General features: G+C 37.3%; 1 protein-coding gene across 1 annotated transcript in view; it reads right to left on the reverse strand.

The window, feature by feature from the left end:
- The window catches only part of LOC140141981 (bromodomain adjacent to zinc finger domain protein 2B-like), a 49,328-nt gene that overhangs the window by 14,614 nt on the left and 16,068 nt on the right, over positions 1-18,646 (reverse strand). Inside the window, 13 exon segments of the mRNA XM_072163878.1 lie at positions 452-508; positions 3,040-3,200; positions 3,646-3,827; positions 4,563-4,721; positions 5,516-7,070; positions 7,597-7,906; positions 8,250-8,434; positions 9,294-9,395; positions 10,217-10,359; positions 10,712-10,823; positions 11,119-11,262; positions 12,400-12,465; positions 15,893-15,937. Coding sequence (XP_072019979.1) covers positions 452-508; positions 3,040-3,200; positions 3,646-3,827; positions 4,563-4,721; positions 5,516-7,070; positions 7,597-7,906; positions 8,250-8,434; positions 9,294-9,395; positions 10,217-10,359; positions 10,712-10,823; positions 11,119-11,262; positions 12,400-12,465; positions 15,893-15,937 — 3,221 coding nt within the window.

An 18,646-nucleotide genomic window follows, 5' to 3' on the forward strand; every position in this document is an offset into this window, starting at 1 on the left:
GGGGTAATGAAAAATGGGATGATTAAAAGGGTTCAGGTTTATTTCAAGATTAAATGTCTCATACATACCAAATTAAGAGACATTGGAAAATAGCAGTGGTGTAGCATCAACTGAAATACCCTTTGGAAGTATATTTGCTCAAAAAAAATTTTGAATTGTGAAAATCCATTAAATTGCCACCCACATATTACAAACCATTACCCAGTTATTACTTTTGAAATCCTATTTTAAGTCAACATCAGATAAAATTAAGATCCAAAATTTTGACCCAAATTCAATTAATGCTATATATCAGCTAATTGATTATGCTATACCACTGCATCAGTATAAATCATGCATAAGTGAGACTGCAGCTTGTTTTAATTCCCTACTAAATAATATAATATATATATATAAATTTGATATAAATTTCTGCCATTTTTTCATCATCGGTGTCATTTTTTAGACCCACCTCACTTGCGAGCTGGTATCAACTCCAGTGGTCTGTACAGCCATAAGGAGTGACTGTCTGTATGTAGTAATACAGAACATAATACAAGTCACATAATCATATCAGAAATGAGAGAGAGTTGCCAAAGCATATAGAAACAAGAAAAACAGTTTGTCAAAAGAAATATATTGATTGATTTTTATCATAACTATGAGCGTCATTGAGGCCCGCAGTAAAGCATGTACTTTCTACTTTAAAACCCAAGGCACACAAATGCACACCCATCCACAGGCGATCATCTCTCTTACACTAACACATACACACCTCACACATGCACACCCCCACTTGCATTCTGTTGGTCGGCATGACATCACTCACACTAGATTGTTCATCTCATTGCTTGTTTTTATCGAGATTTGGCTGTTCCATCTTGCGCTCTCGGACATGAAGGGGACACATATCGTTGTACTCAATGGAGGGAGTCATAAAATAAATACCTCTTGGTGAAATAATTCAAAAAGTTCGATTTCTTATCAGGGGAATAAACTCCCAATAATTACAAAAGGAAAAGTTTTTTACGTGGAGAAAATTGACTTGAACTAGAAGGCCCTGTACAAACCAATAGGGATTTCACAAGGTTGTCCCCTTTGATAGACAGAGAAATGGGTTGTGTGCACTGGATGGAACAATCCGACCGAGAGATTTCACAACACATTGACAATACACACACCCACTTACATGCATCCCCACAACCTAACACATGCATCCCCACCCCCACACATAACATTATTTTTCATTCTTAACCAGTTTCTTTACATTTCCAAAGCACAATTTTGACATATCTGCCTATATATTCCAGCTTAAGCTTTTAAATTTAAATGAAATGTATGCAATTTATGGTGGACTGTGCATTTTTGTGTGGACATATATTACAAAGTTTATTTATTATGTTCTTGCATACATGCAATGTGTGAGGTGCAATGGATGCTTTAAGTATGCAAGTAAATTTCTTAACAAATGTACCTGGCTGATTTATCTAAAACCTAAATCATATATAGTATCACAACGTTAATATCAAGATTAATCTCCTCTCATGTCTCATCATAAACTCTGTCCCTAGCACATAAATGGTTGCTTCGCAGTGATGAACAAATTCTTATTCTTTGGTTTTGATAACTTTCACATTCTTCTTGTGCTAAGGACAGAGCTTTGCTGTTACTGTCCCCAAATTATAGAAACACTCTCATGATTTTGAATGCAAAAGCTCCCACATGTAATGTTGATAACTTTAAATTGACCACAAAAAACATATTTGTTTTATACTTGTTTTACTTGTAATCTGTTTGATGTTCATGTTTACTATGGAATTATTCAATATCTATAAATGGTAATCAATGTAATCAAAAGGGAAATTGTGTGTTTCCTAGATTGAGTACTTTAATATTGATTGGCTCCATTACCCCACACCACAGATAATATCAAATATATAATCTTTTCCAGGGGTGTAGCTAGAGTTTGTGGCACCCTCGACCTAGGATACGGAATCGGGAATAGCGCTCCCCTCTTCATGGGGGAAACAGCTTGTTCTGCTCCTAAAATGACACTTCCTGGATAAACTATGTATGAAATTTGCATAACTATTACTAATTTGGTCATATTGTAAATTTTGGTCTTAAACAGTATCTTGTAATGCCTATTATTGTTGCAATGCATGTGGAACGTGCACAAATTTTAGCTTTTGCTGTTTGGATGGAGCACTGCATTATCAATTTTTGTATGGCCATACATAGATAGGTCAATTCAGAACCTCTAACACAGCACCCAGGTCTCCTAGCTACAAGCCCCTAATCTTTTCACCTCTGCTTCACAAATTCACCCCCTGGAATTACACAATGTAAAATTAAAAAGTTTGGACCATTTGTCTCCATAACAAAATATGCATGAAATGCTTAATACATCCAGAAAGTGTTTGGAAAGAAAAACCCACATCAGCCCATAGTTATGATAAATCATCAATTGAAAAACCATGTAGACAACTAAATAATAAACACAGACACACAAATGGGACGATATGTTGGAAACAATTGGAAGAAATGAAAATACATAATAATGACGCACAAATAAAATTGAAATGATACGATCACACACAAATATTACAATGGCTAAATGCTGTGATAGTTTTAGAGCCATTGTGTCTTGCTATTTTCATACACATACAATTGATATTGTAACATGTTATAGGTATACCAATCCAACATTGTCAGTGTAACAGCTGAGCTGGCTTTCATTTACTCCTTACATTTTACAATAAAGAAATATTAAAATTGAGATTTCATTAGAATATTATTTAAATTCCTAAAAATCTAAACACATACCGTAGAGAATCACCTAATGGCTCACACAGACTCCTTTGCCTTTAGGTAAATTTGACGACAAACAGAGAGCCCCTCCTCTGAAAATCCTAAGAAGAATGAAGGGTCTGTTTAAGGCTCTGTGCCCATTATTTGCTGCTGGGAATTTTTTTAGAGCAAACTTTTAAATTGCCTCTCTATTACTTGTACATCTAAAACAGTGGTGTGAATCTACAGATACCACACTGATCTTGTTACCTTCGTGTGAGCGGCGGCTTGAGGTATCTTCTCTCCACAGCTTTCTCCAATGCTTCCAGTCTCCTGATGGAGATGTTAAGAAGGTTGCTGCCAGAAGTTTCGGCTGCTTCATAGGATTCAAAGAAAGGTTCACATGACACTTTGTCTGGTAATGTCCATCCCTGGGAGATAGACGAAAGGAATCAGCATTAACAAACATTGGAGTGATGGTTTTCAATTTGAATAGCAAGAAAGAAACTTGGAATAAGATATTGAAAATTAATTTTTTGGGTGACAAATAATTCACCTTGACTTTGTGCTATGTGACAAAACTAATGGGCAATTCCATTTACAATCCACACCACCCCTGTGGAAGATTTTGGAAATAGCTTCCACAGGGGAGTATGTTTTTCAAATGTAATTGGTCAGAGTTAATCATTTTGAAACCCATACTCCCACTTGCAGCTTTACCTACATCTGTCACAACTGAAGTGAGTATTTCAAATGGAAGTTACCCAATTGTCTATTCAATCTGAAACTTGTACTCCATCTGTGGCAGATTTTAGCTAAATCTTCCACAGGGGTAGCATGGAGTTTAAATGGAATAGCCCGATTTCTTGGCCTTACCTTGACTTGCATGCTAGCACAGTAGACTTTCTCTTCCATTTCTTCAATGGATTCAACCATCTTCCTATTACAGGTGAACACGACGTCTTTCACCATGTCTTCACTTTTCACCTCTTTCTTCTTGCTGCTTGACGATGCATCTGCAGCATCCTCATCATCCTCCTTATCCTCAATCTGGACATCTGTAACATTCATAACATATTTTTAATTAGGCAATTAAAATATGTACCGGTCATAAGCAAGATCAGACCTACCAATTCTATTATGTACCCACCAGTGATCTTTGATTTAAATTTTTTTTTTTTTATAGGCAGGATGGTCTACATGAGGTCTGAACTGTGCCCGAAACAAATTCACTTTGAACATATTAATGTGACATTAAAAAAAAAGACTTAAATCACCATGCAAATTTCTTTGCCCCTCCCTCTCCTCTCATTTTCTGTCCCTCCCTCCCACTCAGTTCAGCCAATTTATCTTAATTCTATTCGATGTTGTATTTTCAGCCACTAAAATTAAAATAAACTGAATATAAAATGGGGTCTTTTGGTGACAGAAATGCTGTTGGGAGCTTCGGCCTATTCCTCCCTCCTCAACTCGCAGGTTCCTCTCCACTCCTCTCCTCTCTTCTCTTCTCCTCTCTCCTCCACCTGCTCCTCTCCTCTCATCCCCCACACTCTCCTCTCCTCTCACTGAGTCTCAGCCAAGTTATTAACTGAAAAATAATATACATTTAAAATAGATTCGAGTCTGGGAATCTTGCCTAAAGCAATTATCAGATTACCAATTCCAATTGTTTATCAGATTACCAATTCTAATTGTTACGGCAATGAATAAAATCAATTAGCTTTGCTTGAATTTGAAATTGATAAAGTACAAAAAACCCTCACAATCAGTCATTCACACCAATCTATACTTACAGTCACTAATGCCCTTCTTCATGGATTTCTCACAGAAGTCTACATATTTCTGTAATGTCTTCTGTAGGACCCTTTCTCTGATGCCTCTTGGCTGAAGGTTCCTCATCAGTAGTCTCAGCTGCTCAATGCTGGTTATCTGCCACCAACCATCTCGCAGATCTACACAAATAGGAATTTGACAAAAAAGCATTTATAAAACCCTGTATATTGTCATTGTTGTTGCTGTGGTAGTTGTTGTTGATAAACCATTTAGTATAATTTCAGACACTGAATATTAGTTACATGCATTATCAGTCTGCATCTAGATAAAATATAAACCCAATCTGTCTCATAAATATGTGTATTTAAAACTAATGAACCACTAAATATTACTGACCTAATATTTTTGATCCAAATATTTACAGTAATGTCTACTACCAACATGTACCTCTTCATTTGCAACCAATATTATAAACATAATTATTGTATTGCCAAGAAATTTCAAGCCTAGTAAACTTTTATTTGCAATCAATGAGATACAACTAAAGAGTACCAACTTGTCTACGTATTGCTCATGGAGGGCAAAATAATATACCTCCATGTTATTTTGCTACGCACCCAGCAAACTTGGTGTGGTTGTTTGCATTCTGCATTTACTGTGTTGCTACAAAACAAGCGCCAGTACAGTATGAGTAAACCATGATAACGCTCAAGCTTAAATATGCCAATTATCGTTCCAATTCGAGATTTAGCCAATATTCGTCAGAGGTACACTATTTGCCCTCCATGTGCAACAAATTAATATGGCGGATTATACCATAGCGCTGTACACACAGGCCAAATTTTAGTTGGTACTCTTTGAGTCTAATATCTGTGTTTGCAAGAAACCAGCTTTCGGAATCCCAGCCTTTGGGTCTAATCTTTGTTTACAAGAAATCTCTCTTTTATAAAAATCAAGTATGACAGATACTTACCCTCTGGAATGAGTTGTTCCGCTGCACTTTCTATTTTATCTAACATAGATTTCATTTGTGCTATTGCTATGCTTTCTCTCTCATCCTCATCATCCTCATCTTCCTCTTTCTTAATCTCCATCTTGATATCAGGCTTCACATCCTGCTGTGGTTGGGGTGATGATGATGATGACACCACTGACATCATAGGATTGCTGAGGTCAAGTGGACCATTCATGCCAGCAACGGCTTGCAATGGGACGGCACCGAATCCTGGGAATGCCGCATATGCCCCGACTAGTGGATTCATTTGGTTCATATGCATAAGAGGGAATGGCATCTGGTAAAGACCATAGGGGGATACATTGAATGGCATTGCCGCTGCATTGTGTTTGAGTTCTGCAGCGATTTGCTGATCGCTACTGCTACTGTCATTACTGGTTTGAGTCCTTGTCAATGATTCATCATCGCATGGCATTCTGGGTAATATACTAAACCAGGTTCCTAATGAACCATTTGGCTTACTATCAACACCTTTCAATAGATGTTCACTGATGACAGGGGAGGCTGCCGATGTTGCCGCCGCATACGGGTTAGCAAGCACATACGGCTGTGGAGTGCCACGGTGCAGAATACTGTCCAAACTCATAAAGCCTGATTTGGTATCGGACAGACTTGGTGATGACACATCACGAGTTGAGCTGCCTGGTGTTGAAATGTGACTGGGGGTGGAGACCTTACTTGGTGTAGGGGTGGAGGATTTGCTAAGGGTAGGAGTCAAAACCTCTCGCTTCGGTTCTAGCGATAAAGGTGTGTCTTGTTCATGACCCTGTTTGTCCTTTTCTGTCTGCTCATAATGAGTTGGGGTAGGAGTTCTCCTTGCACCATGCTTACTAAGATCTGTTGGTCCGTTTTGTACAACAAGTCCATTATGAGTTGCTATTGTTTCAGACTCGGCAACATCCATTTTGGCCTCTTCTTTTCTTTCATCCTCATCTTTCTTCTCCATGCTCTCCTCAAATTCATCAAATTTGGTCCCTTGTTCAGGTTTCTTATTGTCGTCTGTCGACAAACCCATTTCAATAAGACCCTCCAGATCTCTATTAAACTTTCTCTCAATCTCATCCTTATCCATAGTTCTTTCAATGTCATCAGTTCTGAACAGATTGTTTTGAGATTGCAAAGAAACTTCCTGAGATGTGGATGCAGTTTGGTCGCCATTTTGTGTGACATAGGACGAGCCAGCAACATCAGCTTGTGGCTCTTTCTCTACAGAGTCTTTTTTCTCGTCGTCACAATCTTCCTCTTTCTTGCACTCGTCTTTTTCCTTTTTAATCTCCTCTTCCTTCTCCTCCTCCTCCTTGACGTCCTTTTCCAGCTTCACTTCCATCTTGACTTCTGCCTTAATATTTTTCTTGTCCTGTTCTGAAAGATCACCACTCTCCATGCCTTCAACGTAGATACCGCCAGCATGGGGCAACACCCAGAATCGACGCTTGAAACGATCCTGTCCAAATGTTGTGGCTCTTGCAATGTGGTGGGCATCAAAGATCTTGTGTCGAAATTGGCTGTGTTGCTGTGAGTGACAAAACAATATGTATAACAATTGTTAGAATGCTAAGACCCCAAATCAGTTATTTTTTACATATGACTTTCATAGGTGATCCTGTTTAATAACACTATGTTTCAATCTGTAATTGTATTTATTTTAAAGACTCTTTATTGTTGTAAACCTGCCTCTGGGCTGTATGTTGTTAACGATTGTTTTCTTGTATTTGTACAATGTATAAAATTCTGTGCATGAACAAATTTAATCAATTGATCGATCAATCAATCAATCAATCAATCAATCAATCAATCAACCAATCAGAACAAATTTAATCAATTGATCAATCAATTGATCGATCAATCAATCAATCAATCAATCAATCAATCAAAACTTGTTTCACATTTGGCACTTGTATACTTATGAATGTGTCATTATTAAAAAAGGTACAAAAACATGAACTTAACAAGATCATGATCCATTAAAAACATATGCTGACTGCTGACATTTCAAGCTAACAGAGACAGACAGCAAACTTCCCTACATCTACACTCACCTTCTGTAATCTTTCAATCTTCTTTTGTATCTCCTCTACTGTGATACCATCATCTTCTTCCTCCTCCTCCTCTACTGCTCCGCCTTCTTCTCCTCCGCCATCCTCTTCATCGTCATCATCAATGTCTCGGGTCTCGTCATCGTCGTCATCTCCATCCTTTGTTTCGTCGTCATCATCATCCTCTCCTGCTGGTGTTTTGTCCATGTTAGGTTTGGATTGGTCCGATTTGGGAGTACTGGTACCTGGTTCTGAAGAGTTCTTCTTTGGTGTAGATTTGCGGCCGAACTTCTTGGATTGAAGGACGCGTAGTCTGCAATGAAGGAAGTATAACATTTTAAGAAAATGGTTGGAAAATTTCACATTTCCCTGATGAAAATCTGATTTCTCACCCTTCCACTTCCACACATGTATTTGCTAATCCTGTTAAACAAAGTTTTTCTGCAAATGCCAAGATGTCACAGAAATAAGCTTTATGAATTACCCTATGAATGGCAGCCAACAGACAATTATACTGCATGTAAGAATAATGCCTATAAAATTTATCTTACTGTTTTGAAAGCAAATTTTTAGCTTTTCTTTTCCATCACATTCTCCAAAGTCAAAGTTCTTATTTCTAATTCTTCAAATATGTTCTAAAGATTAAATGTACTCACTTTCTAACTTTTCCCTCAACCACCCATTTGTCTCTTCTGAGATCAGCCACTTTGTTCATTTCAATATCAATCTGCTGCATGACCGTTTGATTGCACACCAGTTGGTTAACGAGGAAAGCCAAGATGGACGCCTTCTCGGTAGCAGAAAGAGCTCGGTACGGCATACGAATCAGTGATGATGATAACTGTTGGAACAATGTGAAAACAAACAAATTGGTAAAAACGTCCCGTATATGGATAAACAGAACCAAGTTCTCAAGCTGTTGTGTATGTGGTATACATTGTAGTTAACGGTTCCCCACATACAATGATGACACCCATCTATTCATAAGATAGTAAAACTAGAATTTTTTTGCGCTATCAATTTTTTTGTGCTTTGCCAATTTTTAATGTTTCACTTTTTAATTTGTTTTTATTCTTAGCTTGCTAACATTGATCTATCTATACACAAAGAACACAAAAACAAATGGAAGTGACAGGATGTCCACTTTTAAAGTAACATAGGGCTAACACATGCTGTCATCGGGTCACAAAATGGTTCTCTACATCCAAAATTGATCTTAAACTCCTCTCTTTACATCACAGATGACAGGTGGCTACTGCATCTGTGCTCTACAAGATGCACACCAGTTTGTGCTCATCAGACTTGGAGGCATTGCTCCCCAAGCCTTACGTGATCAGATGAGCCACTTGTACCAAGTCTCTCAATGCCAAGTCATGCACTCAAGGACCTTGTCAACCGGCAGATCTTTTGTCCGTGTTGTAGTCCATATTTGGAATTGACTCCCAGACTGTGTTGTTGGGAGAGATCACTGATTATGGAGCCCAGTCCCTCAAGAGTTGTGTAAACCTTGTGTACACCAATATAATTTAGAAGAGAGTTCTTGCCCAGGGTTGTTGACACTCTCCTAAGCTGTTGTGAACCACTGATTGGCCCATAAGGATTACTAATATAGTGCTCTGTTGCCTATATCTGTGCTTGGCATAGTCATTTCTAATGGGCTATTGTTCACCTTGCATTTTATTAAAAACATGTCAGCCTACCTCATCTTCCTTGCCATTGGTCCGGGTCATAAAGAGACGTAAAATCTCCGACATATTGTTTTCTGTCACAATAACATCATCAAGCTTCTCACCATAAGATGTCTGAAAAAACAAAAACATTCACAAAATCCCTTTTTTTAATGATTAAGATGCAAACAAAAATTACAACACTGCAAGTAATGATGGAAAATTAAAATATGACTATTCATAAATGCATACAATTTCATAACATCATCAGATTAATGGTCAAATGTATCAGTATTATTGTAGGCTTTATGGGTTTTTTTAATTTGTACTTCATTCTCATCTAATAAATAATGACTTTAGTAAAAACAATCCCTCCTATTAGCAGTCAAGTTAGCTCAATCCATAAGTTGCTCGACTATGGTGCGAGAATGTGTAGGTTCAAATTCTGGTGGTGGTTTAGTACGCTTTCGTAGAAAAGTTGAGTTAGCTTGAAAATTCCCCTGGACAAGGAAAGGAACCTACTGCTAATCGTCTTGTTGTAACCCAAACTAAAAGGAGCTGATCCTGGTTGCGAAGGTCTATGGTGGCACATCTAGGCGAGATACCGATGTAGTTGTTAAATGGTTTATGGAATGATATGATATGCCTTAGTGGTCAGCAACAACCTGTAAAGTGTGCTGAGGCTTGTGGATCAACGTCTAGGCATTGTGCCTGTGCATAGCGCACTTGAAATCACTGTGCTTTTTAAAGTCATCTTATACACTGCCAGTTTTGTTTCGATATAATGTTAAGTTAGCTTACCCTGGCCAAAGAACTCCTGATAAAGGTCCCAAATAGGCTAAAAATCATGATTTTTTTTAGTTGATTTTGCTCAGGGAATTTATTCAAAGGATATGAACTTCTCCAACACCCTTTCCCACCATTTGAACTGGAAATATTTATCTTGATGTACTTACAGTGTTAAGTTCTCCTGGCAAGCCTGGATCATCCACAGCCATACTTAGTAATTGCACAGTTAGAGTGATCACTTCATCAATGTGTTCCTGGTCATTGAATAGCCCAGCTTGTAGGATGCCCATGGTAGGAATGTCATCATCATCTGACATAAAAAATGGTGAGAATAATAAGCAAAGTTATCATGTGAAAGGTAAGAGCCTCAATTTCAGAATTAAATCTTAACTTGCTTCCAAATTCTTCATAATGTTTTGTAAAAAATGTTTAAATTTTTGACAATTGGGCCGCATTTACCATAATTTTGAACAGAAACAATCAAATATAAGTATATGTTTTCGGAATCCTAGGCACACATACCTTCCCATCCAAAATCTCTACACAAGGAGAGAACACTGGAATGTGTCACTTATGACTAATGTATGACTAGCTCTTGGCATATCACTTCCCAAATCAAAACAGCGCCATTACAATGGGGAGTAGTAATTGCTTCCACTTACCTAGACCTAAGGTCTCTCCAAAATTATGCAAGAATTCTATGACCATGAGACAGTCTGCATACGCTGATCCTGTCAACCGCACATTCTTCATTTGCGTAAGTTCTGGTAGAGGCTATGGGGTAAATAAAAGGATTCTCATCAGTCATGACAGGAAAATATACGTACACACAGATCACATACGCAGAAACTATCTGTACTGGTTCAACTGACTTTAAAGCTTACAGACGTCATTGAGTGTCTGAGATGTAATGCCAACAAGTGTTAAAAACAGCTATATTACTATGTGGACCCATGCAATAGGCGAATTAGAATGGCATTCATTACTCTGTTTCATCTTTTATGCGGTGCCTTAGTGCCATTTTACCACACAATATAGACAAATTATTTTGGCGTCTGATAACACATACCCTGTCTTCATCATATAGTTTCATGTCTTCTACTGGTTTCTTGAGTTCCCTAGCCAGGGTGAGTTCCATCTGTTCCTGTTGAAACCTCTTTTCTTTCAGTGCTCTCTTGTCTTGCTTCTTATGTTGCTTGGCTCTCTCTTTCTCCTGGAAATAGGATATATATCAAAGATTACAGCCATACTACAGATACAGCTAGTGTAAGTTGTTTGAATTAGGATTCAATCATGTTTCACCGTTGTTCATCACCGTTTAACAACGATGTGACGCGTCGTCTGCGTGGTTTACTTGGCGAGGGCAGCTTTAGCTACCCGAGTAAGTAAACCACGCAGACGCGCCGGACGCGAAGTTGTTAAACGGTGATGAACAACGGTGAAACATGATTGAATCCTTTCAACAACGAAAAGAAGCTAAAGATCGTATAATTCACAATTATTTTACGAGGAAATGTCAGTTAATCATTGTCACTAAGTCTTACAAAAACTTCGATGATTTCTCTGTTAATATCAGCAATAAAACTACAGAATAAAACGGCCAAGTTTAGCCGCTAATTCAACTTGTAAGCTTGCATACGCACAAAGGTTCCAGGCATGACGAATTTTACCCGCTCTCGCGCAGAACGCCGTAGTCTCGCTCGCGTTAGCAGTATACGCTACAGTAAAAGTGTGGATTCATCACGGTTTAACAACGGTTGGCTCCTGTACAAAGGTATAGGAGGAGTTGTTGAATTCAGGATTTAGAGATAAAACATGGAAGTTGCAAGACACTACCAGGTGCCCCAAACGTCATCAAAAATCTCACATTTCCCCATCACTTTCCCCCATTACCCCATTCTCTTGGTCGGGCTGACGTCACAAAGGGGAAATAGCCTTGTAAAACCAGTGTGCGCATGTGCAGTTCCCCTTTCTCGAGCTGGTTGCTATGCGCGCGCTTGTGCAAAGGGGACGAAGGGGACAATATTCCCGGATGTCCGACCGAGTGAATCCTCATTTTCACTTTTCACCCCATTTACTCCTCCCCATTTTGAGTTCATGTTTTATATTATGTGGAATTGATGAAAGATACATTGCTGCATAACACACAAATATAGCCTATATTATCAGCCTACTGTTTTTACAAGTGAAAAATTGTCTTTCTGTGACAGTCAAATACAGTGTAGTTCCACCAAGCCATTCTCTCAATGAGACTCTACAACTAATTCTAATTCAATTGAAAAATTTTGACACGTTTTTGTTAAACTTCGGATGGCAACTTCTTATCATGATTTGAAACCATTCAGCTTACCTCTGCTTTCTTGCGGGCTTCCAGGGCTCGTACTAGCATCATGTGCTGCTTACGCCTCTCTCGCTCCTGTAAATTTGTATCAAATTTTAAAAATGTTGTTGATCTTCTTTTTTTTAGGGGGTGGGGAGAAGTCAGTTGGAGACATGTTTACTGACCATTAGAAATTTGTTTTTGTTTCATTTTGTTTAAAGTAATACCACTTATGTAATAAAAACTTATCCAACCGTGAGACAAAATGGGGTTTCATCAATATACTCTTTATATTATTGAGCTCACAATAACAAGTTGTGTGAAACTGTTAACAGTTGAATTCATCCTCAAGGATTCATGCATGTAAGGAAGGAATTTCAATCCATAAAACAATATCTATTTTGAGCAAATGTATTGAAAGGATTGAAATGGGAGAAAATACAAAGTGTAGTTGAAAACAAAAGCATAACATTCCCACACATTAGCAGTTCTCAAACCATGGCTACAGACTTTATTTGCATCAATGGCTATCTGCAATAGGCTAGTCCATTGGAATCCACACCCCCTCTGGAAGATGACACTGCTAACTCAATATCAGTTGAAATACATGGGCAATCCAAGTGGATATTGTGTGTGGTTTTTGTCCAAATCCAGCAGCAAACGGTGCAAAATATCGCAGGCAAGTACGATTTCAACCAATTTGGACCCATATGTGCCCATCCACCACAAACTGGTCGTAAAGTTGGCATTTTCCATTTTGAGATACAATCAAAAACAGTATATGGATTTATATGTAAAATATATTAGGAATTTGACCTTTGATGAACCATAACTTCACTTTCAGATGTCCGATGAAGCTGGTTGAGGTGTCATTTTAAAGCTGCATGTGCACTCGCTCAAAATCTGCAATAAACAGAAAATGACCTAGGGTCGACTTTACTACCACTTCGTGGTGGACGGTCACATATAGGAAATACTGTTTGGAATTCCAATATCGTGCACACTTTGCCACTGTTTTTGAATGATGCTTGATCTGGAATTGCTGAAACTGTTGAATTTGGTTGGAATTCCAAAATCTTCCTTCGGTATAAGGGGGTCAAATGGAATAGCCCAATTGGGGTCATGAACTTTAACCTTTAAGGTGTTCCAATAATATTAATATTTAACAAAGAATTACATTCTTGTTGGATCTACTTGTGGGTGCCAAGTTCAAAAATTATACATGAGATCATTAAGTCTTACGGTTCAAATAATATCGCACTGACTTCAGTGCAATCTCCATGTTTAGACTGTTAGACACTAGATAATGACAATGTTACTTTTCTTGAATGCAATATTTGGTAAAATAGGTTACACCATATTATTAGCAACAATAGAAAGTTGAGTTCCAAGCATAAACAGAATTATTAAAGGTTCGTGACCCGATCGACAGCCTCATCCCCCCCTTTTATTCATCAAAACTGAGATTTTGGTATCAGAAGAAAGCTCATATTATTCTCATTTTTAACGCCCGAGATATGTTTCCTTTAAAAAGTGTAAACAAAAATGTATTGTTCCACACCAGATGTGTGTGTACTATCCTATGGGGTATTGTTATACACGTTTCTGCTTCTCATATCAAAACCGCTGCAGCAATGCAACTCAAAATTTGAAAATGTGTTGTTTTAATGGTACGCCTCAGGACAGAACATGAAAAATCGGACCATGCCTCTTTAAGAACTGCTAACATGTATGTAGCCATATAACAAGGATGCAGTTGTTAGAAGTGACATACCTTTCTACAAAAAGTGGGTGTGATATAATCAAATAATCAGAACAAATGTGGTCTAACAATAGCGTAAATCAATGTTAAGACATACTATACTTTGTATCACTTTGAGTTTGGTAGTAATGCATCTTTGTATGTTAGAGATCATTCCACTTACATTGCCTTTACACAAGTGTCTATTATGCTGTGATTCCAAGAACAAGTGGCGCCGACCAAAATTATGAATATTTCCATTTTTTTGCAGCAATTTTGTGCAAAATTTGTAGATTTTGCCCTGAAATTCACTTTCCCCCATGCCCCTCCCCCCAAAAAAAATTCCTGGTGCCGCTTACTGACAACAAGCATGTTTCAAGGCTAGGCAACCTAAAACATGCAGTGATGTCACTATCAAACTCGAAGGGACACAAGGTATAAGACTGAACAGAGCCAAGCATAAAATCATTTGTTTGGCTATGTATGTCACAGCTAGCCACTACATCCTGACATGGCGTATGACCAACACATATTTCCCCCAGACCCTTACCAAAATAAGAAGGTGCTTGCGTCGTTCACGTTCCTGGTTTAGTGTGGAGCAGCAGGCAGGCAGGTAGGTAGCAAAATTAGTGCAGGGAAAAAACAAATAAAAAATGTGCGTGATAAAAAGCAAGTGCTTCAAAATCATTGGAAACAAAATGCTGTCGAAAATAACGTAAAGCGAATGTCTGTATTAGGAAAAGGAGCTTCAAAAAAGTCATGTTTTCATTGATTTGGTTTCTATTTTAGTATTAGCAAGCCAGCAAGCCCAAATTTCCAGTTTCTTCGAAGCCATATAGCGTTTCAGATACTTGGAAAAGATGTTCAAATCAAAATGAAAAAGATATACTTAACCGGAATATGCATCCAGGATATATATATATGCAGAGATGTAAATACACATTATACACATATGTGATGCGATGAAGCAAAATCAGTTGGAACTTGGAAATAATCAATTTTCAGTTTCTTATATGTGAGTAAAAAAAAATTACAAAGCTGTATTTTGCAGAAAACCCTATTTAAATTGAACAACCAGTTCCAAAGACATGAGTACTGAGTTTCCAAAACAATAGGAAATAAAAGGAAATAATTCCTTTGTTTGGCTATATCTCAAATCAATATTTCTGAGTTCCGACTGATTTTGCTTGATCGCATCACATATAAGAAAATGTTCTTTCTTTGTCTCTCTCCCCCTCTTTCACTCTCTCTCTCCATCCCTCTTTCTCTCTGTCTGTCAGTTTGTCACTCACTCTTTGAAACAGACTTTTGATAGAATAAGGAAACCAAAAGGTGATAAAAACCCCCTTGCTGGTTTCTCTCTCATTGAATCTCATTCTTATTCCAGTGGTACACAACCAGGAGTACCCAAATAGGTTGTGAGCTCAAAATGTGATGTTGCAAAGATTCTCAGGGATAAAGTGGGACATGTGATAACATTTTGTTTGACATGAGGTCACGAGTGGTCTGACATTGCAGAAATGGACAAGATAGTGTGTGCACATACAACCATGCAATCATAAAAGGCATGCAACAAATTCACAAGAGTGATCTGGGATAGACTTTAATTTGTTAGACTTGCAACCAAAGAGGTTCAATCACAGAGTATGGATTCCAAATAACCCGGTGTGTAATGCTATGTTAAATCTGCCCCAATTCGATTGTCCCTCTAGCATTACCAACCAAGGCTTGCAATATCTGATCACTTTTTACAGTGGGAGTGAGTAAATCAAGCCTACTCACCTGGTGTTTCATTAGAACAGCCTGCTGTCTTCTGATTTCTCTTTCCTGTAGAATAGAAAGAAAATAAACTAACAATTAAAACTTCACTTCTCACATGACACCTATGAACCCACTCAACTCAACATCTTCTGCAACAAAATAAAAGTAAATAATTTGTTAAGAAACAGCATAAAACACTCAAATCAAAAATTATTTGTTATAGGTTAGAAAGAAAACAAACAGCTTACTTTTAAATTCATTTTGGAGGGATCTAATTCCCTTACTTTAGTATGAAGATGTTAGATGCTACATATCGGCTGGTGTACCATAATGAGGGACTGGGTTACACAAGGAGTTAACTAAATTACAGGGGACCATGTAAAGGGGGGATCTTCCCAATAACATAAGGTCTGACAATTTTATTCAATGAAAGAATTGATTGTGATTGCTTGTTGAATGCCATGTAGTGAATGACTTTATTATCTGATGCACTTTGACATTTTGATGTTTTGTCAAATGTCATGAATTGAGATAAATAGAGTCTGTCTTTCTCATGCCAATGCTAACTTCTAGATGCGTATACCAGTTAAATCAATTCAATATCATTCTACTGTGACTGGTTTTCAATTGATGTAACTGGTGTTGCCATAGAAGTAAGCATTGACATATGAAATTCCCATCTCTGAAATTAATAGTAATGAGCAGCTCACCCCTTGATCAGGGTTGCGACGACTTTTGAAGATTTTCCCCGTGAATTTCCGGTCTCACAGAAGCCAATGGTTAAGAAAAAATTGGGTGACTTTTCAATATTGGCTCCCGGGACTTCCAGTAGTTCCTATCTCATAGAAACAAATGATTATAACAAATTTGGGCCCCTCTTCGATTATTTGACCCGCGATTCGGGATGAAATATTTTGGCAACCTTGCCCTTGGTCAGAAATTGCAGATTACCGATCACAGGCTGAACAAATCAGAACGATCTGATTCCAATCGCAATAATCTGTATCCGACGACCTAAAAACTATGCCTCGTGCAACTTGATGTATAAATAGTTAGCCCTCAATCTTATCTGGCTTATAACTTTTTATTAAATTACATCATCTGAAGGTATTTTAACTACCAGTATCTCTGATCTATGTGTCATGAATATGATGCCTAAATATACAAGATTTTCCACTGAAAATGTAAGCAGTTCACAATTTAGCAAATGGAAATTTCCATCAATTCCAATTCAGATCAGAAAAAGCGAAAATTTACGGGATCTGCTCATCACTGATGGTTAGATAATATTTTCAAATATTTATACTTTATTCAAATTCAACATTCATTTTTTTGTTAATGAATTCAATGAATGAAAAGCACCTATGGTATGGATACCCAAATTATCTTTGACATCTTTAAAAACAATGTTGATTATATGATTATGAATTCTTGCAACTAAGGATTGAAAATGGCATTATACTGCTATATAGTTATATTTGTGTGATATATCACCCCAAATTGAAAATTGAATTGAACCAATTTACAAGCCAACAAAAACAACATCTTTCACTGAGGTATTATCACAGAGATGGCAGCAATAGTGTTTACCGTCAACATGGATAACATAATAGTAAATATGATAAATGGCTGTGGTTTATTTGCACCAATCAAATAATAATCAAAATCTATGCACATATAAGTAATTTTAGTAATACTACATTTTGTCAATAGCCATATGCAATGTATCACTCAAAATCAAATCAAATACAATGCTTATGCCATCAGTTATAAAATGAGGCAGCATCTTTAGAATCGGGATATGCCACTCCTGTTGTATAGCTTATGATTATTTAAAGAATGGGAATAAAGTACAGCTTGTAGGTGGTGTTTTTTTATTGTAAAACCTATCCAAAATTAATGAAATAATATAATATGTGCTATTTCAACTTTATGACCTGTTGATGGTGATTATAGTGGTGGTGGTACAAAGTCACTGCATTAATTTTAGCTTAGACCATGTGGTAAAACCCTATAAGAATCAATAACAAATATGTCTGAAATAATTCAGGGGAGCTAGGAAAGAAAGGGAACCATCAAGAAAAGACTAACAGCAAATCAACAGCAAAACAATGTTACTAAGATGTCAAAAAAGCTCATCTATAAGTACACAGTTCTTTAACCTTTAACCCTCAAATTATTTTACATTCAAAGAATGACCTTTAATAGGTTGAGTACAAAAAATGCACAAATGGAGGCTAAATTGTGGGCCATAATGATAGAATGGCAGTTAATGAATGATGTCACTGGGAGGAGATATGTTGACCCAAAGTGATTGAATGCCTTGTTAATGTTGCAACTAATTTGCTCATGTGCAGCAAACTGCAGAAAATGACTCGCTGCAGGAATTTTCACAATCCTTTGGATATTTTGGATGCACTGGTTACCACTTGATTGTGACTTGAGAATGTGTATGCAATAGAAGTCCCCTATATGTAGGCAAATGGTCAACAAAATCTTGATTTTGTTAACGCTGCCCATTCAATCAGTGCTAATAAACAACATGAATGCGTACACAGTGCTATCAATGCATCGTAAATAATTCAAAGGATTTGAAAATGCCTGTAAAACACTCAATTCCACAAGAGTGGATGTTTCAGCTACCCATTATAAAGTACAAAATCACTTTACATGGCAAAAACTGCTTAAAACAGCTCATATTGTAAATTGCAATAATAAATTAGTTGAAATCAATACACAAACTGAAAAGAAGATCAAAAGCAGCAGTTGGCTAAA

This window comes from Amphiura filiformis, chromosome 20 (genome assembly GCF_039555335.1).
Source record: "Amphiura filiformis chromosome 20, Afil_fr2py, whole genome shotgun sequence".
NCBI classification, from domain to species: Eukaryota; Metazoa; Echinodermata; class Ophiuroidea; order Amphilepidida; family Amphiuridae; genus Amphiura; species Amphiura filiformis.